The sequence below is a fragment of the Kogia breviceps genome, chromosome 18 (assembly GCF_026419965.1).
Source record: "Kogia breviceps isolate mKogBre1 chromosome 18, mKogBre1 haplotype 1, whole genome shotgun sequence".
Taxonomy (NCBI): Eukaryota; Metazoa; Chordata; class Mammalia; order Artiodactyla; family Physeteridae; genus Kogia; species Kogia breviceps.
Window position 1 is genome coordinate 31,490,286 of NC_081327.1, and position 18,026 is coordinate 31,508,311.

General features: G+C 48.8%; 1 protein-coding gene across 1 annotated transcript; it reads left to right on the forward strand.

Moving 5' to 3' along the window:
- The first annotated feature begins 5,875 nt into the window (after positions 1–5,875).
- CCL22 (C-C motif chemokine ligand 22) lies at positions 5,876–9,571 on the forward strand. The gene is made up of 3 exons (XM_059043858.2): positions 5,876–5,948; positions 7,168–7,291; positions 9,487–9,571. Exons 1-3 carry the CDS (start codon positions 5,876–5,878, stop codon positions 9,569–9,571), a joined length of 282 nt encoding a protein of 93 aa, XP_058899841.1.
- Positions 9,572–18,026: the final 8,455 nt, after the last annotated feature.

Consider the following 18,026-nt stretch of genomic DNA (forward strand, 5'->3'; position numbering starts at 1 on the left):
ACCCCTCTCTCTCCATCCCAGGATTCCCCTGTTGCCTCACACTCCACTTGTCTGGCCCAAGTGGCGGCCTGGACTCAGCTGCCTCTTGGCCGGGCTCTTCACCGATTCTCTTTGCTCACAAAGGCCCAGGTTTGTAAGCCTGCCACCCCAGGCCCTCAGATAGAAGCGCTCATCCTTCCTTCTATTTGTGGGACAACCTTGGAGTTGCTGCCAAGTAGATGGATGGCAGGATGTCCCCCAGAAAACCCTGGCTCCTAGCTGCTCAGAAATCAGGAGCCTGGGGTGGTCCTCACAGCCCCACTTGGAGCTCTCTCCTGAGGCCCCTCGCCTTTGCTGAGAAGAGGAAGCTCTGAGACAGCTGTTCAGGGCAGGGGCTTTCTCTTTGCCTCTCAGTGGAAGCAAAAGCCCAGACACTACTTCTAGGAATTTATCCACCAGTTGCATTCTCCCTCACGAGTATGCTCAGGGAAGGTTATTTTGGCATTTTTATGTAAATGCAAAAGACTGGAAAAACCCAAAACATCCATCAATAAGGGGACCAGCTATATGAATTTTGGTAGATCCATACAGTGAAAAACCAGATGGCCATTGGAAAGAACCCTCCCTTATTCCTTCCTTTCTCCCATTTCTTTCAAAGGAATGCCTTTATATACATACTTGCATAGACTGTTTCTGAAGGAAAAATAAGAAATCATTAAGCTTGTTTGCCTCTGAGAAGGGGAAATGAAATGTGGCTGGGAGGTCAGAGGTGAGAAAATTACTTTTCAGTCTACCCTTTTTTGGGCTGCATGAATTTAAAATTTTATCTTTTTGAATTGGTCAGTCATGCATATGGAAAAAAATTTCAAATCATTCAAAAAGGTATTTGGTGGAAAATAAGTCTTTCCTCCTCTGAGTCTCTGAGCAGCTGCCCCCATCCACTACCCCGTTTCCCTCCTTAAGGGCAACTAATGTAATGAATTGTTTGTATATCTTTGCAGATATAAGCTATGCATTTCTATACATCCACATTTACGTGTAATTAAGTGTATTTTTATAGAGGTAATATATACATAACATAAGCTTTACCATTTAAATTGTTTTAAAGTGTACAGTTCAGCGACATTAACTATATTCACATTGTTGTGCTACCATCACCACATTCCATCTCCAGAACTTTTTCATCTTCCCAAAGTGAAACTCTGTCCCATCAAGCAATAACTCCCCATTGCCTCCTCCCCCAGCCCCTGGCAACCAGCATTCTACTTTTGATCCCTATGAATTTGACTACCTCTAGGTACCTCACAGATACCTCTAGGAATCATACAGTATTTTTCTTTTTGTGACTGGCTTATTTCACTTAGAATAATGTCCTCAAGGTTCATCCATGTTATAGCATATGTCACAATTTTCTTCCTTTTTAAGGTGAATAATATTCCAATGTGTGTGTGTGTGTGTGTGTGTGTGTGTGTGTGTGTGTGTGTGTGTGCATCACATTCTGTTTTTCCATTCATCCATCAATGGACACTTGGGTTGTTTCCATATTTTTTAATAAACAAAAATTAATTTAAATAAAAGAAGAAGGAAGTTTGGAGGAAAGAGGATTTGATCTGCGAGCTTCGCACGCATTGCCAGTGCTGTAGAAAGACAGAAGGATAGGGCATGATCAACCTCTTGACAAGAGGAGGGAAAACATCCCCTTCATTGGCAACTGCCGGTGATTCCCCGCCTTCAGCCCGGGTAGAGAAACTCCCCTTTCCTTTCTTTGCATGCTGGTCCCTTGAGCCCTGCCTGGGAACTCAGGGCTCTTTGAACACAGTACCTCTGCACCAAGGAGGCCAAGGGCCCTGGGGGAGCAAAGGCCTGCCGGCTGCACGTGTAGCTCACCGTCTTTCCAAGCCCCAGGGAAATGGGGTGCTGGGTAGCAGAAGCTGAGCCAGCAGGAAAGCCTTGGGGCCCTGCTGAGTCCCTGGGGACGCAGGTGCTCTCCAGGGGGGAGCCCCTGGGCCTCCATGAGGGCCCCGTGTAAGGAAACCCCGAGTTCAGATGAAGAACCGTCAGATCGGTCCTCTGTCTCTCACAGTCCTCCAGTGACAGCCTATTTTTACAAGATGACTTCCACATTTAAAAAATATTTTTTTTCCCCTTTTCTCCCCATGTTTGGTTTTTTTTTTTTTTTTTTGCGGTACGCGGGCCTCTCACTGTTGTGGCCTCTCCCGCTGCGGAGCACAGGCTCCGGACGCGCAGGCTCAGCGGCCATGGCTCACGGGCCCAGCCACTCCGCGGCATGTGGGATCTTCCCGGACCGGGGCACGAACCCGCGTCCCCTGCATCGGCAGGCGGACTCTCAACCACTGCGCTACCAGGGAAGCCCCTCTCCCCATGTTTTTGTTATGAAACATTTAAAATGTTCAGGAAAGTTGTTAGAGCAGTTCCATGATTCACTACCTTACTGCAACATTGTTAACATCTTGCCATGTTTGCTTTGTCTTTCCCTTTCTCTCTCTGGGATATGATATAATACCTATACACATACATACATGTACATGCGTACAACACATTTGCACACACATATACACATGTACATACAAGCACACACCACAGTGTGCATGCATACACGCACATGTATACAATACACACATACATGTATGCATATACTCACGTATACACTTGCACGTATATAGGCAATACATACATGCATATACGTACGTATATGCACATACACACATATATACACACATATATCCCTCTATATACACACATCTATATGTACTCACATACATACACACACACACACACATATATTTCCTCTGAACCTGAGCTCTTTGAAAGTAGGGTCATCATGAACTTCACCCTTAAATACTTCAAGTGCATCTCTTAAGAACAAGGACATTCTCTTACACACCTTTAAAGTCTTTATCATACCTAAGAAAATCAACAATAAAGCCCTAATATCATCTAATATTTAAATTTCCTCATTTGTCCCCAAAAGGTCTTTTATAACTGTTTTTCAAAATTAGGATTCAATCAAAATCTACATATTGCACATATTTGGCTGTTATGTCTCTTCAATCTCTTTTAATCTTCAATGTCCCTAATCCACATTTTTTAAAAAAGAACTTTGACTATTGATCCCCAGACAGTCGTCTTGTAGGAGACCTGGAAGGCCCCACCTTCTGGAGTTGTCTGTTTTCTTGCAGGATCACTCACCTTCCTCTAGCCCCTGTATTTCTTGTAAACTGGAAGTTAGGACTAGAGGCTTGATTAGATTCTGCGTTACACCTTTTCTTTCTTTTTTTTTTTTCTTTCAAGACAATTTTTAGAGCGGTTTTAGGTTCACAGCAAAATTGAGAGGAAGGTACAGAGATTTCCCACATGCTTCCTGCCCCCAGACAGGCGGGGCCTCCCTCACTATTAACCTCCCCCACCTGAGTGTACCTTTGTGACAAATGATGAACCTACTTTGACACATCATAATCACCCGAAGTCCACAGTTTATATTATGGTTTATTCTCTCTTGGTGTTGTATAGTTTATGGGTTTGAACAAAAATGTAATGATGTGTATCCATCATCGTGGTATTATACAGAGTATTTTCACTGCCCTAAAAATCCTCTGTGCTCTGCCTACTCATCTTTTCTTCCCTCTAACCCCTGGTAACCACTGATCTTTTTACTGCCTCCATAGCTTTGCCTTTTCCAAAAGGTCATATAGTTGGAGTCATATAGTTTGTGGCCTTTTCAGATTGCCTTCTCTCACTTAGTAACATGCATTTAAGGTTCCTCCATGTCTTCCCCTGGCTTGATAGCTCTTTTCTTTTCAGCAGTGAATAATAATTCCATTGTCTGAATGTACATTTTATCTGTTCACCTACTGAAGGACATCTTGGTTGCTCCTAAGTTTTGGCAGTTGTGAATGAAGCTGCTATAACATAGGCTTTAGTGAGGACATAAGTTTCCAACTCCTTTGGGTGAATACCAAGGATCGTGATCATCGGACCGGAGAGTAGTTTAACTGATAATATATACATAATGTAAAATTTACCATTTTAATAATTTTAAGTGTACAGTTCAGTGGCATTAAATACAATCATATTGGAGGTTTCCCTGGTGGCGCAGTGGTTAAGAATCCGCCTGCCAGTGCAGGGGACACGGGTTCGAGCCCTGGTCTGGGAAGATTCTATATGCTGCGGAGCAACTAAGCCCGTGTGCCACAACTACTAAGCCCGCATGCCACAACTACAGAGCCTGTGCTCTAGGGCCCATGAGCCACAACTACTGAGCCTGCGTGCCACAACTACTGAGCCTGTGCTCTAGAGCCCACGAGCCACAACTACTGAGCCCGTGTGCCACATCTACCGAAGCCTGCGCTCCTAGAGCCCGTGCTCTGCAACCAGAGAAGCCACTGCAATGAGAAGCCCACGCACCGCAACGAAGAGTAGCCCCCGCTCACCTCAACTAGAGAAAGCCCGCACGCAACAATGAAGACCCAACGCAGCCAAAAATAAATAAATAAAATAAATAAATTTATTTTAAAACCCCCCACAAGACAAACTCCCCATTCCCTCCGCCCTCCAGCCCCTGGTAGCCACCATTCTAGTTTCTGTCTCTATGAATCTGATTCCTCTAGGAACCCCACAGAGTTGTAATCAGGCAGTATTTGTCCTTCTGTGACTGGCTTTGGGTAATGCCTCAGAGAATTTTGGGTCACCTCAGAGAATTTTGGAGTCCTGAGGGGGTGTGTTTACCTAGAGGGTGACATTTCAAATGGCTCTTGATGCACGAGTAGGAGTTTACGCAGTAGAGAAGTGGCAAGGTCATTCACCGCCAGGGACAAGCCACAGACCTCTTTGAGAAACTCTGAGGACTGTGGTTGTGATTCCTCAGGGGACGGAGACCAGTTGGGCAGGGGTGGTGGGGTCGTGTCCGGAATGGAGGCCTTGAAGGCCACAGTCAGGAGCATGGGTTCAGGGGGCCACAGCAGGGTTTTGAAGCAGGAGAGAGGCTTGTGCAGCTTTGAATCTGGGCTACTCACTCTGGTTACTGCAGCGTGGAGAGGGGAATGAGGCGCCAGCATCTGAGCCTGAGGCGGAGGTGGCCTGGATTGGGCAGGGACAACGGGGATGGAGATAAGTGGACAGATCCGAGACAGACTGAGGTAATAGAATCAGTGGGACACGGCGGTAGATTGAGAAGGGGCTGGGTGAGGAAAAGCGTGGAGACAGCTGCGAAGAAAGAACAGGCAAGATGGAAATGTGTGGGAGCTGTTTACAGCTGTTGAGGGGACCATGAGCTGGCCCAAGGTGAGACTTTGTGAGAAGCCCTAGAGGACACCGGTGATGGGGCAGAGAAACGAACCCAATGGGTTCATAGGCTTCTCCCTTTGAAGACAGATCGGTGATGAAGGTCACCCTTCATCAATATGGGCCTCAGTTCCAGGTGAGGGTTTGGGGCTGTTTGGCTCCGTCCATGTTCTCACTTGATTTACAAACAACCACTGGGGTAAATACGTAGGACTGTAAAACCATCTCCCCCATTTCTAGATGGGTAAACTCAGTTCCAGAGACATCCAGTGACATGGCCAAGGCCACACAGCCAGCAGACCTCAGGGAGCACAGGCCTCCAAGAGGCCCAGCTCAAGGGGGATTTTGCAAGTCTCTTAGGACCCAGGGAGAGGTCAGGGTGGGGGTCCCCTTTGAGTGGTTCCTGGCCACAGAGAATTTCCTTCTCTTTGAAGGAAGTGGGAGTTCTTCTTTCATAATGTGAATGTCAGAGATTCTGGGCTCACCGGTGACTAAGAGTGTCTGAGGCTTGTGGGTGTAGCAAGCATTTAAATAACAGGGCTTCCTGTCCTTTGGCGATTGTAGACACCTGAGCTGGGACACACAGGACAAAAGTATGGCCAGCCTGCAGACCCCACTCCTGGCTGCCCTCATTCTCCTTGCTACGATACTTCAAGCAACAGAGGCAGGTGAGGTTGGGAAGAGGGAGGGCTCTCTGCAGAGGTCAGGGTCAGATACTGGGGTATCTTCCTCATGTGGTAGAAAGAGCACTGAAGTGAGAGCAGAAGACGCCAATCTGCCACTGGCGCTTGGGCTAGTCCCATTGCTTCTCTAGACCTCAGTTTATACATCTGTTAAATGGATAGTCTTGAAGGCTTGGAGTCTAGGATCTATCTCAGCTGGGCTCAGGGTTGTAGTGGGCATGGCCCAGGGTCTCCTACTCCAGAGAACTCAAGGGTAGGGGTTTGGGATGCGGAGAAGGAGCCACTGAAGGAGGCCAGCTGGGGTGGGTAAAGGCAGGAGCAGGGTTAAGAGTTATTCCCTTGGAAAACTAGTCCTGCCCTCTCACCACCCCATTTTTCTCCCGAACCTGCCCTCAACACTGGGTTCCTGACTTCTCTTTCCATCCCAATGTACACTCTTCTGCCCTATGATGGGTAGGGGAATGAACACTGGACTGGGAGGCAGGGAGCTAGGAACAATAACTGCTCAGTTACCGGGGTTCCTGAGCGCCTTCCCTGCATTACAGGCCCCATAGAGTAGGTACTATTATTACCTCCCGGGTCTGAGGAGGAAATGAGGTCTCAGAGAGGTTAAGTGACTCAGGGCAGAGCAGGACTCGAACCCGGGCTTCCGTGCCTGGACTCTGCCTGAGCCCCTGTCCTGACTCTCCAGGGTCATGCTATGTGATCTGGGCAAGTCCTCCCTCATCTCTGGACTTCAGCCTCACCATTTGCACCATGAAGGGGATTAGAGTAGATGTGAGCTGAAGGGAAGTTCTCAGATTACCTGGGAAGTTCTTCAAAATGTCCACCTGATTCAGCAGGGCTGGAACTAGGCACGGAGCTTTTCTGACAAGCTCCTAGGTGATGCTGATGGTGTGGGTCCACAGACCTCAACATGAATAACAAGGTTCTAAGGCTCCTTCCTGTTCAGCATCTCTGGTCCCATCTAGAGCTTAGGGCATTGTTGATGCTCGGTCGTTCTGAATCCCTCTCCCTTGAGCTGACCAACGCAGAGTGTAGACTTTGGGTACTTAGTGGCTTCTCAGAGGCCCCAAGAGTGGGGACTTTGAGGGCCCCGAATCCTCTGGACACCAACCTTCCACATGAGAACAGAAAAGCTGGGTCAGAGGTTTGGGCCAAGGGAGAGCAGCCTGTGACTCCTCTGAGCACCCTTCTCCCCCAGGTCCCTACGGTGCCAACGTGCAGGACAGCGTCTGCTGCCGGGACTACATCCGTTACGCCCTGCCCCTGCGTTTGGTGAAATATTACTACTGGACTTCGGACTCCTGCCGGAGGCCTGGCGTGGTGTGAGTAGGAAGCCCGGGAGGCAAGACCTTGGAGAGCTTGACGGGTGTGGCCTGGGAGGCTCCAGGTGCACCCAGGGATGGGGGAATGCAGCGGAGCATCCAGATGTCAGCTGGGAGCACTTGGCTGAACTAGATGGCTCAGCTGAGGCTTGGGTGTACCAAGAAAAAAATCATGTTATCATTCAACAGATATTATCAGGCACCTCTTATGTGCCAGGTTCTGAGGATGCAGAGGGTGTTGCTCCACGCCGGCAAGGCAGATAGGTAGTGCACAGTTGCCGTAGAGTGTCGGCTTCAGGGTACAAGGCAGCATGCCGGGTTCCACTGAGTCAGCAAAGATGCTCCCATCAGAAGCATCTTGGATCCCCAGTGCCCTGGGAGTCAGTTATTTGATGCAGCCTATTCTTACCAGGAGCGTATTAAGAGCTGACACTAAGTGCTTCCTCAGGGTCAGGCACTGTTCTGAGCATGACTGTTTAATTCTCACAGTGAGCCTACAGGAAGGTGCTATTCTTTCCATTTTACAGATGGAGAATCAGGCTCAGGGCGGGATGAGGGGAGAAAAAGTGACTTTCCTCAAGTTTGCCCAGGCTGGAACCAGGACTCCTGGGTCCTTGTTTAGGGCTTTCTCCTAAGGTTCTTATTCTCCTTTGCTGCTTTCTCTCAGCTTCTTTGCTTCCTTTTCCTCGGCCTGGAGCCTGCCCCGCCCCTGCCCCGCCCCTTCCCCTGCCCCTGGCTGGGTGACCGGACCCGTCCTTTCTGGGGCAGCCCCTCTGGCTGCCAAACCACAGAGTGGGGGGTGTTTGAGCTTGGGGACTTATGACCCTCTTTGGGGCCCTGTCATCTTCTCATCTTCCCCCTTCTCACTCATCTTCCGTCCCTCAGAGGGGTCTGTGGGTAAAATACAAGAAGGCTGAAACGGGAAGGCCTGCCACAGTTCTGGTCACTTCAATACTGGGCCCCAGTTTCCCCATCAGTATAGCGGGAGTGATCACTTTCATTTATTTTTTTAATCAAACATGTAGAGAGTGCTTGTTAAGTGCTAGGCACTGTTATAAACGCTTCATAAACATTAACTCATTTAATCCTTCAAGCAACCCTATGTAATAGGTACTGTTACAATCCCCTTTTTACAGGTGCATAAATGTGCACAGCGAGTTATGGGGCCTCTCAAGCATCACAGGGCACAATAATACTAAGTGGGAGGTGTACTACTCAATGAGAGGTGGTACACATGTGATTATTGGATCTTGAGCCAGAAGGGATTCTAGAAAGAATGTGACTCAATGAATGAGAAGATCAAAGCTCAGAGAGGGTCTGAGCCTTGTCCAGTGTCACAAAGCAGCCAGGGCAGGCTGTCCACGTGGCCAAGATCAACACTGCTTTGCTGCCTTCTTTGTTCTTTCTGTTCATTGGTCATCTGGGGGTGTGCATGTGTGCGTGTGTGTGTGTGTGTGTGTGTGTGCAGATCAGGGGTGTTTGTTGCAGCTCTGGCAAAAGTGGAAGCCTTAGCCCACTACTGCCATGTGGTCTTGGGCTATTGTTCACCTCTCCTCTCTGTGCTCAGGTCTCTCAGAGGGGCCTGGGTGGGGATGCTCGTTCACAGCAAGCATGATGAGTCAGGTCTTACCAGCTCCGGCCCTTAGGCAAGTTGCTCTACCCCATTGGGCCTCACTTTCTTCAGCTATGAAGTATATGGAATATTGGAGGCTCATAGGGTTGTTGTAAGGATTTATTAAGGAAATCAACGTTAAAAGTTCAGGCCAGGTCCTGGCACAATTATATATCACCTACTGTCTGCTGTGCACTGTTCTGAGCACTCCAGTTTATATTAACTCATCAAATCTTCATCAAATTCCCATGAGGTTGGACCAGAATTATCATACCCATTTTACAGATGTGGAAACTGAGGTTCAGAGAAGTTAAGGGACTTGCTAACGTGTGGCAGAGCTAGAATTCTAATCCAGATAGGCTGGCTCCAAAGTTCATGCTCTTGGCCACTACCCAATACTCTCTCCCAAGGCAATGTCAGCAAAGATTATGGGACTCCTGGGCATTCTATTACATGGCCTGACCTGAAATGTGTTTGCCTACAGCAAGTGACTCATAATTGTTAAGGTTCTGCAGCGGGGCTGTGGCATCCTTGCTGCATGCTAATGGGGCCTCCTTGTCTCCCTGGTGTCTCCACCTTCCAGCTTGCTAACCGTGAGGGACCGAGAGATCTGTGCTGATCCCAGACTGCCCTGGGTGAAGAAAGTTCTCCAGAGGCTGGACCAATGAGGCAGGCCCTGCCCTGATGACCGTGACCTTGGCTCCTCCAGGAAGGCTCATGGAGCCCCACCTCCCTGCTGTTACAGCTGCTCCCCGACAAAGCCTGTGCCAACAACCCTCTCGGCGGCCCCTGATCTTGATGTCTGCAGTTGTCACTCCCAGTCAAGCCTCCAACTGTCACTCTCATCTCCCCACTTGCCCTTCCAACCCATCCTCTGCCCCACCAAAGCCAGAGGGTCCACTGGGTCCTGGTCAATCACTCCCCTGCTCAAAATCCTTCCATGGCTCCCCTTTGCCCTAGGCTGAGGTCAGAGCTCCTGAGCCTGGCATCCCTGCCCTCCAGATCTGGGTCTTATCCTTTGCCTCCAGCCCTGCCTCATTTCCCTTCATGCATGTTGGACTCCGGCTCCCTGTTCTCCCAACCCATGTCATACATTTCCACTTCTGGCTCTTTTCCCGAGCTGCTCCTGACACCCAGAATGTCTTCCCATCCTCTGCACATGTCCAACCCCACCAGTCCTCCAGAGCATCACTCAACCTAAGCAGCCAGTGATTGAGAGTCATTTTTTAGACTTCCCCTGGCCCTCTGCCCCCTTTTAACAGCCCTGATCACAGTCTGCCCAGAATTCTTGGGAACTGGGAGCTTGTCCTCCAGCCCCACCAGCTGGACCAATATCCACACCTGAGTTACTTTTGTCTCCCGGCCTCTGGCACAGAGCACAGGGCCTGGCTCAGAATCAGGGCTCAATAAGAGGCTGCAGATTGAATCAATAAAAGTAATGTCCGTCTCCCACCTCTCAAGGGCTCTCACACATCAATACAGAGACTCAAGGTCATCTAGAGAAGGGCTGGCAGGGTTCATTATGAAGCCTCAGATTTACTCAGAGTCACCTTTCTTCCCCATGTTACCTCTTTACCCTTCTTGCCTCCCTTGTTTTTTTTTTTTACTGCATCCAGGCCTGACCTCTTCAGAGTCCCGAATTTCCTCTTCCTCCTTCCCCAAATAGCTGACAACCGAATTCCTGCTATGGAGTGAATGAGTACCCTTGGCTTGGTATTATGAGCTCTAGTTATATGTGTATAAGAAAAGAGGGCAAATGCTTAAGAGGCCAAATGGATCACTGGAAGAATTTTAAGAAATGTGTGGGAGCGGGACAAGGCAGAGATTTCCTGGTCCTTGGAGTGAATGTGTGGGGTATAGTTAAGTGAAAGAGCCTTGGATGGAGGTTGTTCTCAGGTGGCTGGGGCCAGGCTAAGGACTGGGACTTAGGACTTATCTACACCTCTTTGAAGACCACAGGTTCCCCAGGTATCTGTGCTTGTTCCTTTCCGAGGGAGCCTGGTATAGTATGGCAGGGTGGTTGTTGCTGTGTGACCCTGAGGAGACCATCTAACCTCTCTGAGCCTCACCTGAGAATGAGAATGCCTACCTTATGGGATTGCTGTGGGGCTCAGATCCAAGTCACAGAAAATGTGGCTTTGCCGGCCATGAAACTCAGTGTCTTCCAGGGCTTGTGTCCCCCCGGGAGCCCAAGGTCATTTGCCTACTGTAGGCGCCGGAAGTGTTAACCTGCCCACTGGCCATGCACAGGGCCTTCAATTGTGCTGGGATCTCCCTCCGCTCCTGTCCTGCCCTTGCTCTTGCCCCTCAAGCCTTCTGAAAAATAAATCCTCTACAACAATGTCTGTTTTGTTCCTTGGCATGTGCTGTTCCTGTGAGGTGGGGCAGGGGACCCATGGCCCCTCTCTCCCAGTGGGGAAGCCCTTGACATTGATATGTGAGCTGGCTTGCCCAAGGTCACCCTGTGAGAAGGTGGGGAATCCCAGCTAGACATGAGGACCTGGGAAGTAGCTGAGCAGGTGCCAGCTGGGAACCCCAGACATTTGTCCACCCTGGGACCACTTGTCAGGAGGAGCTGATGAAATGATTCATTCAGTCCTCAAGTCTAGATCTTTGAGCAGCATATTCATCCATTCATTCAATAACCCAATCTCAACCTTCCCACTTCAAGGGTGGACACAGAGGCAGAGGAGAGTATATCAGTCAGGAAATGCTACTTCTTGCAAAAAACAGCCCCCCAAATCTCAGTGGCTCAACTCCATAGAAGTTTTTTTCTTCTCACACGAAGTCTTATCAGGCATTCCTGGTCTGTGGGCGAACTTCCATCCATGTGGTCATTCAAGGACCCAGGCTGCTTCCTTCTCATGGCCCTGCCCACCTCCAGGACCAGGTCTCCTCCCCATCATCCAGCAGATGAGAAAAGAGAATAGAGGCTGTGGGAAGATTTTTTTATGAGCTGGGCCAGGAAGAGGGGCTCATCACTTCTGCCCATGTGCCATTGGCAGAACTTAGTCACATGACCACCCTGACAGCAAGGGATGCTGGGAAGTACAGCCAAGCTGTGTGTCCAGGAGGAAGAGGGAGCGTGTTTGGGGAGCACTCCAAACTGAGTTCATCTGGCGCTAACTTCCCTGGACCCTCAATGGGCCTGCTTCCCTGCAGTTCCTGGGCACGTCTCACGCTGCCAAAACAACAACAAAAAAGGGCTCCTCTGCCCTTGGCGTATCTTCATTATTTCCTCGGTGTGCATACCGTTCCATGGACATCTTGGCACAAGTGGCCTTTGTTCCCTTTTGGATCTGGTTCTCACAGTGGGATTTCCAGGGTTGAAGCTACAGACACCTAGAACATTGTCTGGGAGGCATGGGGAAGCATGGTGAAGGGCACAGGTCACGGATTCAGACAGATATAGGAACTCTCACTGGCTGCGTGTCTGGAACAAGTTACTTGGTCCCTCTGAGCCTCAATTTCTCCCTCTGTGAATAGGGGGCAATAAAAGCACATGGTGCATGTAGTTGTGAGAATCTCGTAAGAATGTACAGACAGCCCAATAACAAAATGAGCAAAGACTTGGATGGACAGTTCTCCAAAGAACATATTCGACTGGCTAACAAGCACATTGTAGGCGAGCAATAATTGCCACCCCAGAATGTGTCTCTTTGGCATGAGGACTAATTTAGGCTGATTTTTTTTTTTTTTTTTTTTTTGCGGTATGCGGGCCTCTCACTGTTGTGGCCTCTCCCGTTGCGGAGCACAGGCTCCGGACGCGCAGGCCCAGCGGCCATGGCTCACGGGCCTAGTCGCTCCGCGGCATGTGGGATCTTCCCGGACCAGGGCACGAACCCGTGTCTCCTGCATCGGCAGGCGGACTCCCAACCACTGCGCCACCAGGGAAGCCCTAGGCTGATTATTTTTAAGAAACAGAAGACTCGGGAAGTTTTCCTTGTTACTTCCACCTTAACTGCCTGAAAGAATTTAGATAAAGGACTGGTCACAGTTACAGAGCTATCGCCAGAGGTATCTGCAAAGAATATGGGGCTAACTGTGGTGAGGAGGACCGGGCAACATCTAGAGATCAGGGTCCACTCTGTGACCCACTGTCTCTGCACAACCCAGCAAACATTTATTTACCAAACATTTGCTTTTCTATCTCCCTGTGGATCGTCTTCCTCCCCTTTGAAGTCCCAAACCACGACCCCCAAAGACCTCTTGTCTTTAGCTGAAGATGGTATGTAACGTGAAGCTTTCAGCCATTTTGGCAAGTTACTCAGATTTCCTGGGCCTCTCCCATATATACAAGTTATTAAACTTTTGTTTGATTTTCTTCTGTTAATCTGTCTCATGTCAGTTTAATTGTTAAACCAGCCAGGAGAACCTAGAAGTGTAGAGGAAAATTTCTTCCTACCCAACACATGAAAAGATGCTTAACAACACTAATCGTTAGGGAAATGCAAATCAAAACCACAATGAGATACCACTTCACACTCATTAAAATGGCTATTATCAAAAAAAAAAAAACAACACAAGGTTGGTGAAGGTGTAGGGAAATTGGAACCCTGTGCATTGGTGATGGGAATGTACAATGGTACAGTCGCTGTAGAAAACAGTGTGACTGTTTCTCAAAAAATTAAACATAGAACTACCATATCCAGAAATCCCACCTCTGGGCATACACACAAAAGAATTGAAAGCAGGGACAGGAGCAGATATTTGTACACCCGTATTCATTGCAGCATTTTCTGAAATAGCCAGAAGGTGGAAACAACCCAAGTGTCCATCGATGGATGGATGCATAAGCAAAATGTGGTCTATCCATACAATGGAATATAATTCCGCCTTACAAGGAAGGAAATTTTGACACCTGCTACAACATGGATGAACTTTGAAGACATCGTGGTAAGTGAAATAAGCCAGTCACAAAAAGACAAACACCGTATGATTCTTAGAGGAGTCAAATGCATACAAACAGAAAGCAGAATGGTGGTTTCCAGGAGCTGGGACAGGAGGAAATGGGAGTTATTGTTTAAAGGGTCCAGAGTTTCAGTTTTGCAAGATGAGAAAGTTCTGGAGATGGATTGTGGCGATGGTTGCACAGCAATGTGAATGTACTTAGTGCCACTGAACTGAACACTTAGAATTGGTTAAAATGTTAAGTTTTACGTGATGTATATTTTACCACACTAAAAAAGAGGGTGTGGCCAGACATGTGCACAGAGAGAGGAAATGCCCAGTGCATGGGGGTAACCCTCTTTACTGGTCAGAAAAGGTGAGCTGGGCAGGAGGACGGGCTGGGGCAGGGAAGGCTGTTCCCAAGGGGCCCTGGAGATGACCACCGCACTGACCACCACATTCCTCCTACCATCCTGGGACCCCACAGGGGTGCCCAGGCCTCCCCACCCTGATCCCCGTGCTGTGTCTGTTCTGCTTCCAATGCTGGGCGAGTCTCTCATGTTCCACAAGAACGACACAGGCTCCCTGCTCTCTGGGACACCCATGCAGGGCCCCAGCCATCTGTGGGCCTGCAGAGGTATGGGTGGGAAGACCCCCTTCCCTACCATCTCACCGACTCTGAGAGAACCTACCTGCTGGCTGCCCAGCGCTGCTCTAGTTATTCCTCAGCTCAGAAGATCCCCAGCTCCCCTTTGCCCCTGAACAGCATTCTCTTTCCTCACTCCAGCTTCAAAGTGTCCAGCTGCAGCCTCCCGGCCCACTCCTTCCTCAGAACCAATGGCATTGGACCGTTCCCCAACCCCTGCATAGGTCCTGTGCTTTCCACCTTGGTTAAGTTTTCCCTCTGCCTGGAATGGTTGGTCAAAATCCTGCCTGTCTGCATATGGCAAGTTACTTGTGAATCACAAAGGGAATAACACTTCGGCAGTGGAGAGATCTAGCGGTCGGCCATCAATCTCTCAAGAATAGTGGAATAGGGCTTCCCTGGTGGTGCAGTGGTTGAGAGTCCGCCTGCCGATGCAGGGGACACGGGTTCGTGCCCCGGTCCCGGAAGATCCCACATGCCGCGGAGCGGCTGGGCCCGTGAGCCATGGCCACTGAGCCTGTGCGTCCGGAGCCTGTGCTCCGCAACGGGAGAGGCCACAACAGTGAGAGGCCCGCGTACCGCAAAAAAAAAAAAAAAAAAAAAAAAAGAATAGTGGAATAACCTGTCCATCGTTGTGGATGTGATTGGTGTACAAAATATTACTCATAATGGATTCTTACCAAGGATTTGTAGCCAAGATCTAATCGGGCCTCTAGATCTAACTTCCAGTTTACAGGAAATACATAAGGTAAAGGAACAAATTAGATGACATCACAAGGAAATAATTCAATAAAGTAAGAATGAGAACAGCATGTGAGACAATGGTCCTGACTCTTCAGAAAGTCAATGTCATGAAAAATGTAAAGGAGGTCTATCGTAGAATAAATAGAAATAACCATAAGCAATGCATGAACCTAGATTGGACCCTAGTTCAATAGATAGATAGATAGATAGATAGATATGTATGGATAGATAAATAGGTAGATAGATAGATAGGAAAGAAGGAGGAGAGAGAAAAAGGGAGGGAAGGAGAAGAAACTTAAAATACATTTTGGGATAATTGGAGAAATTTAAATATTAACTAAATATTATAAGACATATAGGAATCATTGTTAGTTTTGTTAGGTGGGATAATAGCATTCTATTTATGTAAGACAATGTCTATACAATGGAGGTACATACTGAAGAATTCAAGGGGCAAAGTATAAGGCATCCATAATTTACTCTGAGATGGCTTAGCAAAAAAAAAGATGAAGCAAATATGAAAAAATGCTAATCATTGAATCTTGGTGGTAGAGATAGGAAAGCTCTTTGTTTCATTTCTTCTTTATTGTTTACAGATTTTTCAAAACAATAATGTAAAAAAAAAAGCAAAATTCTGCCCATCTTTTTTTTTTCAAATAAATTTATTTTATTTATTTATTTTTGGCCGTGTTGGGTCTTTGTTGCTGCACGCAGGCTTTCTCTAGTTGCAGCAAGCGGTGTACATGTTTCTCATTGTGGCGACTTCTCTTGCTGCAGAGCATGGGCTATAGGCACACAGGCTTCAGTAGTTGCGGCACGCAGGCTCAGTAGCTGTGGCTCGTTGGCTCTAGAGAGCAGGCTCAGTAGTTGTGGCGCACGGGCTTAGTTGCTTCACAGCATGTGGGATCCTCCCAGACCAGGGATCGAACCCGTGTCCCCTGCATTGGCTGGAGGACTCTCAACCACTGCGTCACCAGGGAAGCCCTCTGTCCATCTTCTGATTGAAATATCGTCTCTCATTCCTGCCTTCCTTGATTCCCAGACAAGAACAAAGGCTTCTCGCCCTCCCTAAGACCTGCAGCCTTCGAATATCTGGTAGGACTTGCATCTTCTCCCTCCCATTGAGCTGGGGTTCCTTGGGGCAAAGACTTTGGCTTATTTGCCTATGCTCCCCCACCAACACTGTCCCACCACAGTGCCAGGCACACATCAGGGCTGAATAACAAACACCAATGGTTTCTGTGTGCCAGGCACTCTGAAAGTCCTTAGTTTTATGAACTCCCCCAAGGAGTGATTTGATGAGGTGGCTTTAGCATCCCATTCTACAGAAGGGGAAGCTGAGGCTCAGAGAGGTTAAGTCACTTGCCCAAAGTGACACCCCTCATAAGAGGTGGCGTCATGTTTGTCTCCAGGTCCCACCAACCTAAAAGCCTGGCTCCTGTGTCTGAATTGAATCTAAACTCAGTTCTTAACACCCTGATGAGATAGGTGGGGTGACCATTCCAATTTTATGGGAGGGAAAGCTGGGCCACTAGAAGGTAGGGGACGTTCCCAAGGGCTAAATAAAGAAAAGCAGTGTTATATCTGTGTTTTGGCACCGGTTTCGTGCCAGGCTCTGAACCGGCACCTTTAAGGGCACAAACTCAATTCTCACAGCATTCCACGAAGTGGGGATGGAGGGAGGTGGTGTGGTCTGGTGATCAGGAGCTCAGACTCCAGAGCCAGCTGGCTGGGGCAAATCCAGGCTCCCCCACTTCCTGGCTGGTGATCCTCAGAAAATCCCTTAACTTCTGCATGCATCAGTTTCCCCATCCATAAAATGGACCACGATAATGGTATTTTGCTTACACCTGGGTTTGTTGTCATGATTTCCTGAATTAGTCATACAAAGCACTTAAAACAGTGCCTATCTCAGAGTAAGTGTGAACTCAGAGAGGCAGGGAAGCCGCCCAAATCACACAGAGATAGTGGCAGAGTCAGGATCATCTGATCCCAAAGCCCTTGCCTTCTAAATGCTTCTTTGAAGCACAGTCCGGGGCCAAGAGAACAAGGGTCTTTACCCCCAAATACCTGGCCCAACCCAGGTCCTGTCCTTTATGAAGTGTGGGGCTTCCCAGGACTTGCCTCTTGCCTCTCCCCTCTCCCCCTTCCTTCCTCCCTATTTCTCCCCCCTTCCTCCTCCCACTTGTCCCCTCCCCCTGGCCCTCCCCCTCCTCCATCTCATCTTCCTCCTCTTCCTCCTCCCCCTTTTCTTCAGCTGCTCCTACCTGGGCAGAACAGAAAGCCTTGGACCTCAGTTTGTTTCACTTCTTGTCCCCCTCTGGGCCTCAACAACTATACAACGAGGGATGTGAAGGTTTCTAGCTTCGTATCTGCATGGACTGCGACAGATTCTCCGAGCCTGAGTGGACATTGGCCAGTGCCAGGGGTGTTCCTCCCTGTCAAGGCGGGTCCGGGCTCTTAGCTCCACACCCTAGGCAGCTTTACTGTGCTTGGGTGAGAGAGAGGTACCCTGGCCTTGGGAGCTGTGACCCCTCCACCCAGCCCAGCCTAGACCAACTGGCTCCGTAGCCTGCAACAGTGCCTCACAAACTGGTTTTGCTCTGGCTGGCAGCCCATACTTGCCTAGATGGGAGTGGGTTCACAGTTGACTCCTGTCCCAGACTGAGCTAGGCTCCTGTTAGACTCTTCCAGAGTCTTGGGCCTGCAGGGAAAGCAGCCATGAAAGCAGCTGTGCTGTGCCCATTTATACCACCAAGCACTTACACCAGTTTGGTGGGAGCCAATGGCCGATCAGGCCTGGTCCTGTTGTCACCACCTCTAACAAAGAGAGAACCTAGAAA